Source organism: Rhinolophus sinicus, linkage group LG14 (genome assembly GCF_036562045.2).
Source record: "Rhinolophus sinicus isolate RSC01 linkage group LG14, ASM3656204v1, whole genome shotgun sequence".
NCBI lineage: Eukaryota > Metazoa > Chordata > Mammalia > Chiroptera > Rhinolophidae > Rhinolophus > Rhinolophus sinicus.
In genome coordinates this window covers 45,715,036-45,732,797 of record NC_133763.1, presented here as the reverse complement: position 1 = coordinate 45,732,797, position 17,762 = coordinate 45,715,036, and the positions used below count along the sequence as shown (strand labels likewise).

Sequence of the window (17,762 nt, the reverse complement as noted above, 5' to 3'; positions counted from 1 at the left end):
TCCTGTCTCATTTTTTAATATTCAAAGGACATTAGGATCTAAAATAATTTGCTGTCAATTGTACATTTGCACATGTATGTATGTTTGGCTCATGACTGGTGGACCCCTTGAGTGAATGCCCATGTGTGCTGGCTGAGAGCATATTCGTGTGTGATCTGTGTGCTTCTGGTATATGCATTATATAGAATGAAATTGGTTTGCTGGGTGGGAATTCCTGATTCTTGTGATGTGAGAGAACAACATATTTAACGCTCAGAAAGCGATCAAAAACTTCGATAAACTTTAAAAAGTTGGCTCTTCAAAAAAAATAATAATGGATCAGTTTCTCAGCCTCTAGCCACAGGAATTCAGGGATTTCTAGATAAGGGAAGCAATAAAGCTACAGGAATTGAGAGAGCACGGTATAATGTTAAAATTGACTGTGTCTGAAAAAAAAATTGACTGAGTAGAGCGTAAGGGTTTCCTGGGATTTTTTTATATACATACTCTCCCCAGAATACAGTAAACCACAGTTTTAGAACTAAACACATCTGTAAAACTAAATATAGCATGGAAAATCTAATTTGAATAAGTCATACTTTCCAAGTATTTAAAAACAAAAAAAACCTCCCTCTGGAAAGAGCAGTCACATAGACAATCATGTGTCCTATAAAAGTGAGTACTTTTAGGACTAGGTAAAAAAAAAAAAAAAAAACCTTTTAAGGACTTTTTAAGGAGATATTTTTGTTCTTATATAGAGACATTTTAATATTCCTTTATTACTTTCCCTTTCTGACTCTGCTCTGAACTACTGCAACCCTCACATCCACAAAAGGGCTTTTATCTCAAACTTTTCTGTGTTTCTCCAAATGTAAGGAAGACTAGGAAGACTGAAGTAAGAGATCTGGTAGTTGCAAATTGTGGGCAAGACAGTTTTTATTGGCACTGTGTCTTTGAAATACCTCATAACTTGAGTTTACATATTTTCCTAATTTTTTGTATTTTTCTTATTTATTCACCAAGAGAATTTTTCTTCATAGAATAAGAACTACAGTTTTCACCACTTAAAATAAACAAAATCCTTCATAATTCAAATATTATATCATGAGCATCCTTGGCCAAACCAAAATAAACAAAGAAAAGCATCTTCTCCTGGTTGTGTGCACACAACAAAGACAACACAAGGAAACAAAAATTCTTCCACACACACAGCAGAAATCTGTGTTTTTTCTGTGCAAGTCCCGCATAAAAATACAACTTTCATGTTCTTCTATGATCTTGAGGCTTTGTGTTAGGTATATAAACCCAAAATAAGGATTTAAATTGACGTATTTGCCAATTTTTAACAACTTGGTATATTTAGTAAATTGTGGAGGGGTGTTTTTTGTTTTTTGTTTTTTTTCAAAGGCCACACAAAAGTGAAAGTATGGGGAACTTTGGAGACCCCTAAGATTGTACACATGTGAGAACACAAGTCTTTGGGTGTGCACTAAAGGAAAATGTGTGCTTCCAAGAAACTTTTACAAAACATTTTTCTGAGGCTTAACCATTTGAAATAGTCTCACTCCCACAGACAACCACATTTCTCCTGCCATACTTGCTACTGCTACTAACTTTGGAGGAAGCTTTTCTAGAAAAAAAAAGTCAAGATTGGAAGTAAGCTAAAAATTGAATTGTATGTGGCTATTCTACTGTGTCTATAGTTAATGAAACTATTATTTTAAGAAAACCATTTCATGAAATAGATATGTATACCCCGGGAGTTGAGAAATATAAACTTTTAAGCAAAGAACCAAACAGTCCATCTCTCTTGGTGGCTTTAGTTCATCTGTCTGAAGACAAGAAAAGGGCCCCAATGCATACTCAGGTTTTTTCCAGCTCAGACTCGTCTCTGATTCAACAAAAATGAGTTTCATTCTATATCTGAATTAACAACCTTAAAAAAGAAGACAATAGTTAAAAGTGGAAGAGTAGATATCTGTTCCATATAGGATTAATGTGCCCCTTTAGGAATAATTTTTCCAAAATATGTGCCATGAGTAAAATTAGAAAATTCCACCTCTGAGTGAGGGTAGATTTATATATATCTTGAATATATATCTATATCTTGAATTCCTATATATCTTGAATATATATCTCTTGAATACATATACATATATAACTTCAATATATGTATGTGTGTGTGCACATATATATGTATATACACATATATATGCATATATATGTGTATATATGTGTGTGTATATATATATATATAAGTTTTTGGTTATGTCTGTTTACCTGAACTAATCTGAGGTCAGACCCAAACATTTTCTTAAGTATCTGGTGCCAAGACACTGAATTAAATCTTCTTCATGAAATATTTTAAGTTATTTCAAATTAAATTTTCTATGTACTGGAATTGCTTCTTTGATTTATCTTAAAATCCTATTATATCTTCATACACATCTTCATACAACTCATCTAAAGGTCCAACTACCAATCAACCCAAACATGATGAAAAAGGGAAATAGTAGTAACCCTTCTCTAGTGTTACTATTGGGAGCTGGACTTAAACACCCTAAGGACTTTCATTGCATATAGTTACCTTGCAATTAATATTGTTTCACCCACATTATAGCTCTTCCCCAGAATAGTTCCTTTGTTATCCAAGGTGTAGTCTGTAAAACTGATACAGGGTCCAAAGTGGTCTCCAATGCAGTCAGCGAGGATAGTTGCGCTCCTTCCTCGGTGAGCAGTGCTAATAGGTCTGGCTTGGTGAGAACAAGGCTCATGGGAAGATGGCAGTGAAGGAGATAGCATAGTCTCCTTTCCAAAGTAAGTTTATCAATCAAAGATTAAAAGGAAGAGGCGTCCATGTCATGGGTAAAACATAGTTTCCGTGGCCCCAACGAAGGGCAGCAATTGTGAATTCAGGAGGTGCACCCCAACTTTCCTGGTTCACTGCTCCCTTGACATCCCTTTGACCAGCAACCCGTCCATTTTAGCAACCCCGTTATCCTTACCCCTAGGAGGAAGCACTCATGGGCCCTTGGAGATAGTCAATTAAGTACATCATCTTAGTTTGGACTCATCAAAATCAAATTTGTGTTAAGGTATATTTTAAGAAAGACAAAACGTTTCTATTTTCTTTTAACATGACTCATTATTTTTTTCCTATAAAATGTGTCTGCAAGGTATTTCATATAGGTATCCTTTGAGAGGTAAAAAGACTACAGCAATGCAAAATGTTATTAATCATTTTGGTTGGTATCCTCTTTATAACAACAGAGGCTAAATACATTCCAGGAATCCACTATTCAGATGGCTATCTCCTGGGGACATGGAAAGCAAGAAGAATAGAATATATCTTGAATGTTGCAAAGCAAAACCTATGCTGATTTCATAAAGTTATGAATGTACCAATGTACCAGAATCCTTTTCAAAGCTTTGGCATTTGTTTTGGGGTTCTTCTTCCTACACAATTTATTATGGTTTTACTTATATTAAACAGAAGAAACTGAAATTGAAAGAAATAACCGACGAAGTACTTAGTATACCTGGCAACTAATGAATATTACCCACTGTTATAATTATGTTGACAGGGAGAGTTTGGGTTAATTATAAATCAAACATATGTAATCAAGTATAACTAAAGATACTTCCAAAATTACCTATTTGAACATATTAATTTGTTGAATCAACAAATAGCTTTTGATATATTTCCCAATTCTATTTTAATTCAAAGACTTGATATTAATAGCCCTAGCCAGAGTCCTATATTTTTCTCTGGGCCTGCTCTGCCTTATAAGATGCATCTCAGTCTAATATTAGAATTTTTTTCTTTACTTTGTTTTGTGCATTAAAAAAAACTTTTTATAAGAATACTGATATGCTAAGATGAATAAGACCAGTCTCTGCTTTCAAGAAGCTTACAGTGGAAAAAAAGCTGGCAAGTATAATTACCCTAAAGTAAGGGCTATGATAATTATTATCCCATGAGTAAAAGCTCATTACTCCACTTTCAGGAATAGTTTAATATAAATGATACATGCATCTATCCCAAATGGATCACCATCGGTGGAAGGAAACCAGTTGTCTCTGATGTGCCAACTCTGGGGTTCTGCGGCCCAAGGTGGCACGGGCCCACCACACGCATGACGTCGTCAACCCTCCTCCCTTCGGGTTGAGGAAGCCCACGTGAGTAATGTCTTCTGAGCTGGGCTATTGACAAGGGGCGTCCCTAAACCTCTCAGCATTTCCACAAATCAATCCTTGGAAAATATTTTTCAGATTCCATGAAAGTCATATGTGATTGGTACCAGTTAAGTTTGAACATTAGAATTTTTACTCGTTAATCAAATATCTGTCTTTAATATACAGTTTTCAGAGGGGATGTTATAATCCTGCAGCTTTAAGTGTCCATGTTATCAAGTGATCTGAGAACCCAAAGACCCAGATTAATATTTGGAGACCATGCTAATATCAACTTCAGGTATTAAGGTTAGAAATAATGTTAAGTTCCTGATTTTGTATATAAATGTACTATTCCCTCCCGATTTGCAGAGCATGGCCTTGATACTAAGCCATTCTGTCAGCCTGCAGGCATTTCCAAAATGCCCAACTGAATGCAACCTGGGACGGTGGGATACAACAAAGCCAAGTGGCCCTACTGACAATTGATTTTCACCCTGAGAGGAGCAGTTTAGATGAAGAGAAATGAACAAATACAGGACAAATCATCTTTTTGAAGTCAAGTATGCAGGGTACTAGGTCTGTCCCACTTCATGCATCTGTTGAAATGAAACTCTGTCATGTAAAAGTACCTAAGGAAGGAAAAGAAAAATAAACAGCCCCTTACCAAGCACATTTTCCAGGACACAGGGTTTCAATATTGATGAAGGTTTAGATTAGAATTTAGCATGATTCTACTCTGTTACATCCCTGAGCACTCTCCCCGATCCCTAAAATCTTTCATAATCATACTAGTATTTCATGACATCAAAAGTGAAAACAACACAAGTTGCTTTTGGTATAAATGCTGGAAACTGTCTCCTATTACTTGAACGACTACAAAGGATTTAGACTTCCACATGTAAAATGATCGTGGCCTCTTTTCTAGGCTTTGGGGGTATAACTTTCATGTCAGTTAGACCACCAGAGTAATTAAAGAGAATAGTTCTTAGCATGGATACACTGCTTCATGAGTTGTGGTAAGTTTTATCCTGTGCGTTTGAATGATGAGGATAAAGTACTATATTGCAGATTTCACGTATTCCTTACTCTCCACCTCCATCCACTCCAGTCCTTTGGAACCTGATATTAGCACTGTCTCCAATCTGGGGTTTTGGGTTCTCAGATCACTTGATAACATGGACACTTAAAACTGCAGGATTATAACATCCCCTCTGAAAACTACATATCAAATACAGATAATATTTGATTAATGAGTAAAAAGTCTAATGTTCAAATCTAACGGGTACCCTAATGCCACATATTCCTTCAGCTTCGATCACATTACCCTTTCCTATAATTCTGTAGCATTCCCATGTTCATTTTTTATGTCAAGACAAACTTTGTGGCCCTCTGTTAAAAGAGCTGGCTCAAGGCTGGCTTTCGTTAGTATTTCTTGTCCCTGTTTGCCTGCACTCTGCCCTTTCATGTGGAAACCATCTTTCATATGAGCTCCAAAGGCTTTTTCAGTCACCTTGTCTTCTGAAGCCCCTCAGCAAGCTCTCTCATGCAAGCATGGGTATGGGGATGGATGAAACAGTACTCGAAATGTACACAACGTGTTGTGAAATATATTGATATGTTAGTTTTATTCTACACAAACACATGTAACTGAATTGCACATTACATCACTATTGAAGTTAGATGGCAAGTCCCAGCACATACGCCTTCTGAGGTTTGGTGCAGTAGTTTGTCTTGATGGCGTCCTGTACACAGTCAGTATAGTCAGTATTGCACTTGCCACACTTACAGTTCACAGCTACAGGGTAGGAGAAATAAGGAGTGACATGGTGTGGGCATCCCGGTATTTCTACCGTCTTGTACATGAAGTCTCCGTATATACAAACATCCTGGGACAGAGCATATTTGGGGAGAAACAGCTTGCCATTGATATCCTGAGGAAAAATAGAAAAAGGAACATAGTGTGATAGGACTTTAGGACACATCTAGATAATGGAAACAAATAAAAGTTAATTCACTTATATTCCTTTGTCACAAATAGGACTGGGGGAAGATGCCTAGTCCCATTCCCGAATACCAACTCAACACACCCTCATTGAATCCCAGGGAGACAAAAGTGGCACACACACCCCTTTTATCCTTGATCATAGGAACAAGATAAGGTTGAAATAAAGTTTGGAAGTCAAGTGTTAGAAAATTATCTGTACCCATTGTGCTGAGTAGATCCATATAATATTGTAACCAGTGCACTCTACCTCTAAGGAGCCAATAACCATTACATTTGGGAAATGAGGTTGTGATTTATCTCATTTCTTTTCTGGACAGAAATGGACTGTGTCCAGGTTTGTCTAATTTACAGCCGAAAGAAGTGAGGTGAACTACATACCCGTGTCATACAATATCCAGCACAGATGGTGGTATTGATGGTTAGGCAGTAAGCACATTCTTTCCTTTCAACATGCATCATATACTCGGTTGGAATACAAAACGATGTCACTTGTCCACATGCAAGGCCAAAAAGTATGGACATCAGGAAGATAGCACTCATGCTAAATCAAAGACAAAATTAAAGAACCTATTAGATGTATCTTTTAGGACATTTGGAAAGAGCTTAAAATACATATTTTAATACACATATGTATAAATATATATATATATATACATACATACATGTACGAGGTCTGACAAATTTGCAAACTTGTTGCAACGATGTTGCTAACCTTTTTTGATATCAGAGGGATTATTCATTATGAATTTGTACCAACTGGACAGTTTACCAAGTTTACTATTTGGATGTGTTGAAAACACTGCATGAAAAAGTTAGATAACCTGAACTTTTCACCAACAATTCATGGCTCTTGCATCACGACAATGCACCAGCTCACACGGCACTGTCTGTGAGGGAGTTTTTAGTCAGTAAACAAATAACTGTATTGGAACACCCTCCCTACTCACCTGATCTGGCCCCCAATCACTTCTTTCTTTACCTGAAGATAAAGGAAATATTGAAAGACATATTGATGACATTCAGGACATCAACGGTAATACGACAGCTCTGAGTGCCATTCCAGAAAAAGAGTTCCAAAATTGCTTTGAAGGGTGGACTAGGCACTGGTGTTGGTGCATAACTTCCCAAGGGGAGCACTTCGAAGGTGATCACTGTGATATTCAGCAATGAGATATATAGCATTTTTTCTAGGATGAGTTCATGAACCTAATCATCTGACCTCATATAGTGAGCATTTGAACTAGGCACTGAGATATACAAAATGCATAAGCTCTGCTCTTTGATCTCAAGGGCTGACAATCTAGTCGAAGAGATAAGTATGAGCACTAATGAAAATACATATTGTTCTAAGTGCTCTGAAAGAATCCAAATTATGACTCTAAAACCAACAATTATCAAAAATTCCTTCTGTATAGACAAGAAAGCAAACTAACCCATTAAGAAGGGTTTTCTGGTGAACCGTTGTAAATAAAATGTTGCATATGCAATTATTCCTTGGAAGTTTTCCTGGTATTTCTATTTGGGAAGGAAGATAGAAGAATTTGTTGCTCAAGGAGTCTAGTTTTCTCTAGTGCTACACAAATGAGAGCTTCCTCTATGGTAAAGTTGGTTCCATTATTTTAGAGCCAGACTTAGAGGATCCTCTGCAGAATGTTAAAAATAACAACTGAGTAAATTATATAAAATATTCACCTGTCATGATTGTATGTTCTTGCCCATCTAGCCAGACAGCTACTGGATTTTTCCCATAGGAGATAATTAACTTCACATATTTTAACTTTTAGCTCTATGATTCTGTACAAAATAGGTGTGTGGTGACCTAGTGGTAAGAATACTGGTCCTAGAGATAAGGAAAAGAATTCTATTTCACGATCGCCTGTGTATCTATGAGAAATTGACTAAAATATTTAATCTAGGCTTTATTTTCCCATCTGCAAAACAGAAAGAGACAAGTTACACCTGACCCTTTTTTAAATTGTAGAATGAAAAACTGTTTTGGAACTTCAACCTATTGTTGTCACATTCACGATGGACACTGTCTTTTTGTAAAGTTCCTCTTGTAAGTGTAAAACTCTAAAATAACAACAAAAAACGTTAAAAGTTCTGGATTATCAGCAAAGTAGCTGTATAACTTTGTAGATGTAAGAAAACCAAGAATTAGCCTTTCTCCTTTATTGCAAATAGTAAAACTTCACCCACAGAAGCTTTCTGGGCTTCAATTTCCTCATCTAGAAAAGGATGATCAGATGATTAGATCATTAAAACTAAAAGATGATCAGGAAGGACTTTTCAGCACAAATAGTCTATGATTCTATGTAATAAATTAGTGCCAGATTCCTTGTCTAAGAGTTAGTGATCTAGAATTCTGCTCCCAGGTTTCACTGCAATTGTATGTAACTAAGCAATTTAATATCTTTGGAACTTAATTTTTCCATATTCCCCTTTCTAAATTCATACAAAGAAATACAACAACACATGTGGAGCACTCAGCATACTATAGAGGACTATTTAACTATATATATATATATGACTATAAACATATATTAAAAAACATATATATAAAGTCTTCCACAATTTCTCTTTTATCACCTGGATTCTCATCTCTGCAACTTAATTGCCTCTAAATTATTTATGGAGCAGCTAAACAAAGAAGCCATGATTTCAGGCCCTTAAATAAGGAGAGATGCCTTTTTCAAGTGGCATGACCATATATGTATAAACTTTCAGTGTTTTTCCTTCTTCTAAGATAGCTTCTTTTTTTGTCCCTTAATTCACCTTTTCTCTCACTACCTTTATGCTTAATGAACACATTTCTCTCTGCTCTACTAATTTCCTTCACCAGTCTTTTCTATCCAAATCCCTTAATACAACTATGAAAAGAATCAATTGCCCACCCTATAAACAATCCAGGAACTTTCCTAAAGCAATACATTTTTCTAGAAAGCCAATGTACTACAAAGCAGGTGTGTGCACTGGACACTATGCAAGATGATTTAGCTATTAAATAACTAAAATAATACAGAGTAAATTATCCTCGTGGGTACTCAAAATTGAATTTACTCTAAGTTTTCCCAGAAGTATATTATCATCAAAGATAACCATTAGTAATTGACAGGATTTGATAAACACATTATCCGATTGACAAAAATATTTAAATCAAAATGTAAATAGAAAGAGAAGGCCATGAACATCAATCAGCTTTCATTAGGGAAATAATTGTTCCTCTTCTTTTAAGTCAATGGAATTTTTTCTTATCCTATGTATGTAGTTTACTCAATTTTACACAACAGTAAACTATTTTGGAGCAATAATTAAAATTCTTAGAGCCTACCAGAGCAAATTATCACTCAGCATTTGTCATTTTTGAATACATGCTAAAATGGTGAAAGTGAAAAAAGTTAGAATAAGAACATTTCCTTTCACAAAGCTTTCTCTGTGGAGACACCTACCTTACTTTGCATTGGTGAGCTGATGCTGCAATGACTCAGACTAAAAGCTCTTGGTTCATTTTATACCCTTTAGAATAATTCCTCTCTGATCTTCTTGTTTATATAATTGCGTTTGAATTACAGCTTCCTTATCTGAAAACATCTATTGAAAATTCATACTGAACCCCAAATAAAATGTGTTTAGATAAACATTTTCACAACACCTTCCTCTGGAAACTCTGACATTTTTGCAGCATAAATTTTCCTCTTTCCTGTTTCAAAATAAAATTACCCTTTTAAATATATCCTTCAGTAATATTTATTAATATTAACAAAGGATATACACAGGCAAAAAAAAAAAACCTTTAACATCATCTAAGTAAGATGTGGGAATGAAAATTTACTTGGGGCTTCAGTGCCCCAAATTTTACCTACGTGCCCATTTAGAGATACAAAAATCAATGCTCATCTACAAAGCAAAGGCAATTTCTTCATGGAAATTCAGGATAATTGGCATATATGTTGCTGCTTAAAACAAACAAAAAAATTAATTAGTTAAAAATATTTTGTTTTATGAATTAAAAAAATAATAAATAAAATTTACATGTGAAACAATAGTCATTTAAGCAAAATGACCAAATCTGACAGGATGTCAAACTGATCTGAGATCAAATCCTGGCTCCACCACTTACTAGCTATGTGACATTGACACGCTTGAGCTCTCTCTACCTCAGTTTCTTCATCTATTTAAAGATATCATCATTGTTTGTGTTTATATAGAGCACTTAACAGTGTCTGGCATATAAGTGTTTAATAAATGAGAGCTAATTTATAATAATTCAACATTTATTAATTCAACAAATACCATATTTTCCCATGTATAATGCACACTCGTGTATAATGCGCACCCATGTTTTTGGCCCAAACTTTCAGGGAAATGGAATTAGTACTACCCATATATAATGTGCATCCTTATTTTTCCCTCGCAAATTTAGGCAAAAAAGTGTGCACTATACACAGCAAAATACGGTATTTAGTCCCAGTGCCTAGTACACAGTGAGCATTCATTGTATTTGTGGAATGCATAAAGGCTAAGAGAGTGCATGAATAAATAATTATTGAGTTTTTTAAACTAACATATATGTTTCTCCCTCTCCATAGCTTTAACTCAGTTTTACCCTTCAATCCATTTGCCTCACTGTAACAAAATATGCCAAAGTTCAATGAGAATTTCCCATTGCCCTCAGAAAAAAAGTCCAAACTTCTTAGTATCATTTACAAAGTTTTTCACAATCTATTTTATATCTCTAGTTTCATCTTTACCCATCTCCCAACCCTGCCCCGTCTTCTCCACCCTTTCTCCCCTTTCTATAATATGTTCTTCAGTCAAACGGAACTGAGTTCCTCAAATTAGTCACATACTCTCTTACGTCCAAATCTTTTCTCGTACCATTCCCTACATCTGGAACATCTGCTCGATCCACCACTCCATGCCTCATCTCACCTAACTATGACTCATCCTTCATGACGTCACTGAAAAGCACGCCTTCTGCAAAGCCTTCTCTGAGTCCCTAAGGCCCTCCTCATGATTAGTTGTTTTAAGAGAACTAGACAAAATATATAGAAAGTCTGACACATGCTAGATGCTCAGTAAGTCATATATATTATTACAGATTGACAACCCCATTAGTTTTTACTTGTTCTAGTCTTTATTGTTAATGAAAAAAATGGGGCCTGGTATAAGTGAGTCTCCCTGGAGGTGGGATGAAGAAGTCAAGGCAGAGTTTGGGATATATACCAGGAATAGCCATTCCAAGGGCCCCCAAATCTTGGGAATATTGCTACCAGTGTGTAGTAAGAGAAGAACTCTGAAAACAGGTCAAGTGAAAATGAGGATGGCCAACTTAACCTGTTTCATGTGCTTCCAGGCAAGATGGTAAGACAACAGTACAGTAACTGGGAATCTTGGATGTTTGTTTCTAACAAAAGTAGTGCCTCTGTTGTACAAAATATTGATTCATGAACTCAGTTTCTAGCAGATTTATATACATATCCCTGGGAAATATATGCACACACACATAATAGGTAACTGATATACACTTGGCCTACTACTAGAAGAACTACAAAAAATATCATCTATTGGCTGGATGGCTCAGTTGGTTAGAGCGCGAGCTCTCAACAACAAGGTTGCCGTCGCATGGGATGGTGGGCTGCGCCCCCTGCAACTAAAGATTCAAAGCGACAACTGGACTTGGAGCTGAGCTGCGTCCTCCACACCTAGATTGAAGGACGACAACTCGGAGCTGATTGGCCCTGGAGAAACACACTGTTCTCCAATAAAAAAATGTTTTTTTAAATCATATATTTGGGTAATAGGGGCTCTCATGTATGGTCTGATACTGTTAAAAGAATCCAGGCAGAATGAACTTTCACATCTGGACTAGATTTACTCTTCCATCTCAAATAACTATAAACAGAACAAAATACATGAAACAATGATTCTACACACATTGAACATTAGGTAACAAAGGAAAGTGATCCCAAAGAGACAGGAAACAAACAAGAGAACTACAGCTTACTGCCTGAAGAAAGCTTCTGACCTATGGCACAGGGAAAGATATCAAGGCAGAGACCAGAAGTGTCCCCAGATTGAGGAGAGGGACCTGGGCATCCATAGAGCCCAAGGCACCTGGAATTCACAGGGAAGAGTATTGGAGAGAAGAGAACTGCACAGAGTTGTGCAGAGGAGCTCTCTGAGTATTCAGCTGAAAATGGATAAACTCATGCAGGTGAGGAAACCAGATCAGGCTGGGGAAAGAAATACCTCAAAGGAGTCAAGAGAACAGTTCTGGGACTCACACAGAGATAAGCATAGGGTTTGTTACAACCAGAAACAGTGGAAAATTTCTTAATTCATGGAAAATCAGGTAGTATATTTAGAAGTGTTTTGCCTCAATTGTGGAGAAAAATTAGCCTTAAACTAAATACTGTTCTGGTCCTGCTTAACAAATTTTAAAAGCAAGAGCCAAAAGGATCAACTATTTGCAAGGAACACAACTGAGTCAAAGAACAAAGGTGGAGAGTATTTATAGGAATGCAACAATATCTGACACTTAAAAGGTATAATCCGCAATATGCAGCATTCAATATAAAATTACTAAGCATGAAAAGAAGCAGGAAAATATTATTAAAAATGAAGAGAAAATTAATCAATTAAAACTGACCCAGAAATGGTACAGATAATAGAATTAGTAAACAAAGGACATCAAAACATGACAACACCAAAGGTACACAATAAGTTTCCAGTTAATTGATCCCAAAGAAATGGAAATGCAAGTAACCTAAAAAAAAAAAAAAATCCTAATTAATTATTTTAAAGAAGCTCAGTGAGATTGAAGGGCATATAGACAGATAACTCCACGAACTCAGGAAAACAATGCATGAACAAAATGAGAGATTCAACAAAGAGATAGAAATCATAAACAAGAAAAATAGAAATTCTGCAGCTGAAGAATATGTAAATCATATTGAACTCTAGCATGTAAGCTAAAACACAGAACTGTTGAAAATAACCATAGCTATAATATTTTGTTAATGCAACACAATATAAAATGAAGTACACTGGAGCACCACATAACATAAAATGGGGGAGGCAAGTAAATGTGTAAAACTTTTTTATGCAAATGAAGTTGTTATAGCTTAAAATAAACTGTCACAAATATGAAATATTTTATATAAGTGTCTTAGAGTAATCACAAAGAAAAACCTGGAATAGATACACAAATGTTAAAAAGAATCAAAGCATACCACTATAAAAAAATAATGTCAATTATCAAAGACAGTCTGCAGAAGAGGAAGAGGATAAAAGAACTATAAAACAATCAGAAAACAGGTTAACAAAATGGTAATAGTATGTCCTTACATATCAGTAATTACTCAAAATACAAAGTTGTTTAAATTCTCCAATTAAAAGACATACAGTGGCTGAATCATTAAAAAAAAAAAATAGGACCCAATGATATCCTGCCTACAAGAGACTCACTTAAGCTTTAAGGTCACTCACAGCCTCAAAGTGAAGGGATGAAAAAAGATATTCCATGCAAATGAAAACCAAAAGAGAACAAGGGTAGTTATATCAGATAAAATAGACTGTAAGTCAAAACTCTTAACAAGAGAAAAGGGAGGTCATTATATAATGACAAAGGGGTCAATTTATCAAGAGGATATAACAATTATAAATATACACACATCCAATGTTGGAGTGCCTAAATATATTGAAGAATAATGAATGGATAAGAAGGCAGAAATAAACAGCAATGCAATAATAATATGGGTCTTAACTATCCCACTTTTAACAATGCATAGATCATCAAGACAAAATCAATACAGAAATAATGGACTTGAACTACACAAACCTAATAGACATATACACAACATTCCATCCAACAGCAGCAAAATACACATTCTTCTCAAGCACACACAGATGATTCTCCAATGTAGATTATATGGTAGGTCACAAAACAAGTCTTAACTAATTTAAGAAGATTGGAATCATATCAAGCATCTTTTCTGACCACAAAGGTATAAAACTAGATTTCAACAATAGTAGGAAAACTGGTGAAAATTCACAAATATGTGAAAATTAAACAACACACTCCTGAACTATCAATGGATTAAAGAAGAAATAAACAATTGGAACACATGAAAATGGAAACACAACATACCAAACCTTGTGGAATGTAACAAAAGCAGTTACAAGAGGAAACTTTATAGTCATAAATGCCTACATTGAGGAAAGAAAAAAAAGCACACCACAGCCAAGTTGCATGAGAGCCCAGCCCACCTGTGCTGCAGCCACAGCCCTGCCACAGCAAGCTGGCATATGCAACCCACACTGGGAACACGCCTTGAGCACATGTCTCTTGTGGCCAGGAGAAATTGCACTTCTGGGCCCCATGGGACATCTCTTACACAAAATGACTCTTTCAACACTGGGAGGGATAGCTGATGTGCCTAATACATAGAAACACAGAAAGTCTGGCAAAATGAGGAGATAGAGGAATATATTCTAAACAAAAGAACACGAAAAGCTTCAGAAAAAAAGACCTTAATGAAATGGAGATAAGCAATCTACCTAATAAACAATTCAAAGCAATGGTCATGAAGTTGTTCATTGAACTCAGGCAAAGAATAGATGAGCACAGTGAGATCTTCAACAAAAAGTCAGAAAATATAAGAAAGTTCCAAGCAGACATTACAAAGCTGAAGAATGCAATAACTGAACTAAAAAAATACACTAAAGGGGTTCAACGAAGACTTGATGAAGCAGAAGAATAAATCAGTGAGCTAGAAGACAAAGCAATGGAAATCACTCAGAAACAGCAGCAAAAAGAACAAAAAATTAAGTGAAGATAACTTAAGGGAACTTTGGGACAATTCAAGTAGAATAACATTTACATTGTAGGGGTCCTAGAAAGAGAAGAGAGAGAGAAACAGCCAGAAAATGTATTTGAAGAAATAATGCCTGAAAATTTTCCTTATCTGGGGAATAAAACACACACCCAGTTCCAGGAAACTCAGAGAGTTCCAAATAACATAACCTAAAGAGATCCACACCAAGACACAGTATAATTAAAATGATAGAAGTTAAACAGAGAATGTTAAAGCAGCAAGAGAAAAACACCTTGTTACATACAACGGAAACCTTGTAAGGCTATCAGCAGATTTTTCAGCAGAAACTTTGCAGGCCAGAAGGGAGTGGCATGACATGACTGGAAGGAAAACTTCAAACCAACAATTCTCTACATGGCAACATTATCATTAAAAATTGAAGGAGAAATTAAGAGTTTTCCAAGCAAGAAAAGTTAAAGGAATTTATCACTACTAAATTGGCCTTACAAGAAATTTAGGGACTTCTTTAAGCTGAAAAGAAATAGCACTAATTAATAACAAGAAAACACACAAAAGTAAAAATCCCACTGGTGAAGGTAAATATATAGTCAAGATAGTGAACAACTACTTACAAAGTATGAAGATTAAAAGACAAAAGTAGTAAAATAACTAAAACTAGTTAGGGGATGCATAAAATAAAAAGATATAAACTATGACATAAAAAATGTAATATGTGGCAGGTGGGAGGGTGGGAGCACAAATGTAAAGTTTTGGAATGTGCTCAAATTTAAGTTGACATCAACTTAAAACAAACCATTATATACATGGGATATTATATATGAACCTCATGGTAACCACAAAGCAAAAATCATAGTAAACACACAAAAGAAAATGAAAAAGAAATCAAAACATAACACTAAAAAAAGCCATTAAACCACAAGGGAAGACAGAAAGAGAAGAAAGCAATAAGAAAAACTACAAAACAGCCAGAAAACAATTAACAAAATGGCATGAAGTACATACCTTCAATAATTAAACAAGACCCACCTATATGCTGGCTACAAGGGACTCACTTCAGAAGCAAGGACACACACAGACTGAAAGCAAAGGGATAGAGAAAGATATTCCATGCAAATGAAAACAAAAAGAAAGCTGGTGTAGCAAAGCTCAGACAGAATAGACTTTAAAACAGAGGCTATAATAAAAGACAAAGAGCATTACATAATGATAAAGGGGTAAATCTAACAAGAAGATATAAACATTTATAAATATGCATTTATAAATATTTATTTATGTTTATATTTATATATATGTACACACACGTAGCCAAAAAAAAAATGTACACACATTTTAAGAAAGGAAAACTGTATTAAAATTGTAATACTCAATATATACTAATAACACAAGATGAATACATGTCAAGTTTGACTTCTGCAGTTATAAGAGGTGCTCAAAGGGGTTACCATCAGCGTCCAGACACTTCTGATTACGGCGAACTACTGCTTGAGCTACAGTTGACCAAAGTGTCCACTTGTATTGCTGCGCATGCCGTTTCAATTTTTTCCAGAAGAACTGCCAGTGCAGCCGGTTTTCTGTGGTACACCACATCCTTTCAGGTCCAACATAGGTAGAAGTCAAGGAGTGTTAAGTCAGGAGAACATTCTCGAATTTCAAATACTACTTCAAAATGGTCTTGTGCTCCTTGAAAGACAACTGTGCTTCTGCCATTTTCTTTGACTGTCCTTCCTGTCGCATGGAGACGCTGGCATTCATTTGATTAGCGCCATCTTTTGAATGAACATCATATTACACATTGCTACCGTAATTCAAATTTGAAAAGTAATACACAGTTAGCATCTCTTAAAATGTGTATACATTTTTTTGGGACACGCTACTGAAACAAATGGGTCATTGATTTTTTAAAAAGGAGAAATTTAAAAATATCTAGAGACAAATAAAAACAGAAATACAACATACTAGAATCTACAGGATTCAACAAAAGTGGCCCTAAGAGAGCCATTCATAGCAATACAGGCCTACCTCAAGAATTAAAGAAGAAAAAAAAAACTCAAGTAAACAACCTAACTTTACACCCAAAGAACTATAAAAAGACCAAATGAAGCCCAAAGTTAGTACAAAAAAGGAAATAACAAAGATCAGAACAGAAATAAATAAGAGACTAAAAACACAATAGAAAAGATCAATAAAACTAAGAGCTCAATGTTTGAAAAAATAAACAAAATTGACAAACCCTTAGGTAGACTCACCAAAAAAAAGAGAGGTCTCAAATAAAATTAGAAATGAAAGAGGAGACATTAAAACTGATACCACAGAAATACAAAATATCATAAGAGACTATTGTGAACAATTAAAGCCCCCAAAATCAGACATCCTAGAAAAAAATAGCTAAATTTTTAGAAATATACAACTTTCCAAGAATGAGTTATGAAGAAATAGAAAATCTGAGTAAACTGATTACTAGTAAAGAGAAGAATCACTAATTAGAAACCTCCCAACAAACTAAAGTCCAGGCCAGACGGCTTCGCAGGTGAATTCCACCACACATTCAAACTCTTCCAAAAAATTGAGAAGCAGAGAACATTTCAAAAGTCATTTTACAAGGCCAGCATTACCCTGATATCAAAACAAGACATGAACACTACAAAAAATAAAATCACAGGCCAATATCCTTGATGAGCATAGACGTAAACATTCTCAACAAAACACTGGCAAAACAAATTCAACAGTACATTAAAAGGATCATACACCATGATCAAGTGGGA

General features: G+C 35.3%; 1 protein-coding gene across 2 annotated transcripts; it reads right to left on the bottom strand.

Moving 5' to 3' along the window:
• Window positions 1-5,751: 5,751 nt before the first annotated feature.
• TSHB (thyroid stimulating hormone subunit beta) lies at window positions 5,752-17,146 on the bottom strand. 2 transcript variants are annotated; one of them, XM_074318832.1, is made up of 3 exons: window positions 16,443-17,146; window positions 6,539-6,701; window positions 5,752-6,086 (listed from the first exon to the last, which is right to left on the bottom strand). In XM_074318832.1, the coding sequence occupies exons 2-3, from the start codon at window positions 6,698-6,700 to the stop codon at window positions 5,832-5,834; spliced, it is 417 nt and encodes a 138-aa protein (XP_074174933.1). In that variant the 5' UTR covers window position 6,701; window positions 16,443-17,146; the 3' UTR covers window positions 5,752-5,831. The 2 variants fall into 2 exon arrangements, with proteins under 2 accessions (XP_074174933.1, XP_019586108.1); XM_019730549.2 differs by lacking the exon at window positions 16,443-17,146 and adding an exon at window positions 9,610-9,661.
• Between the last annotated feature and the right edge of the window lie 616 nt (window positions 17,147-17,762).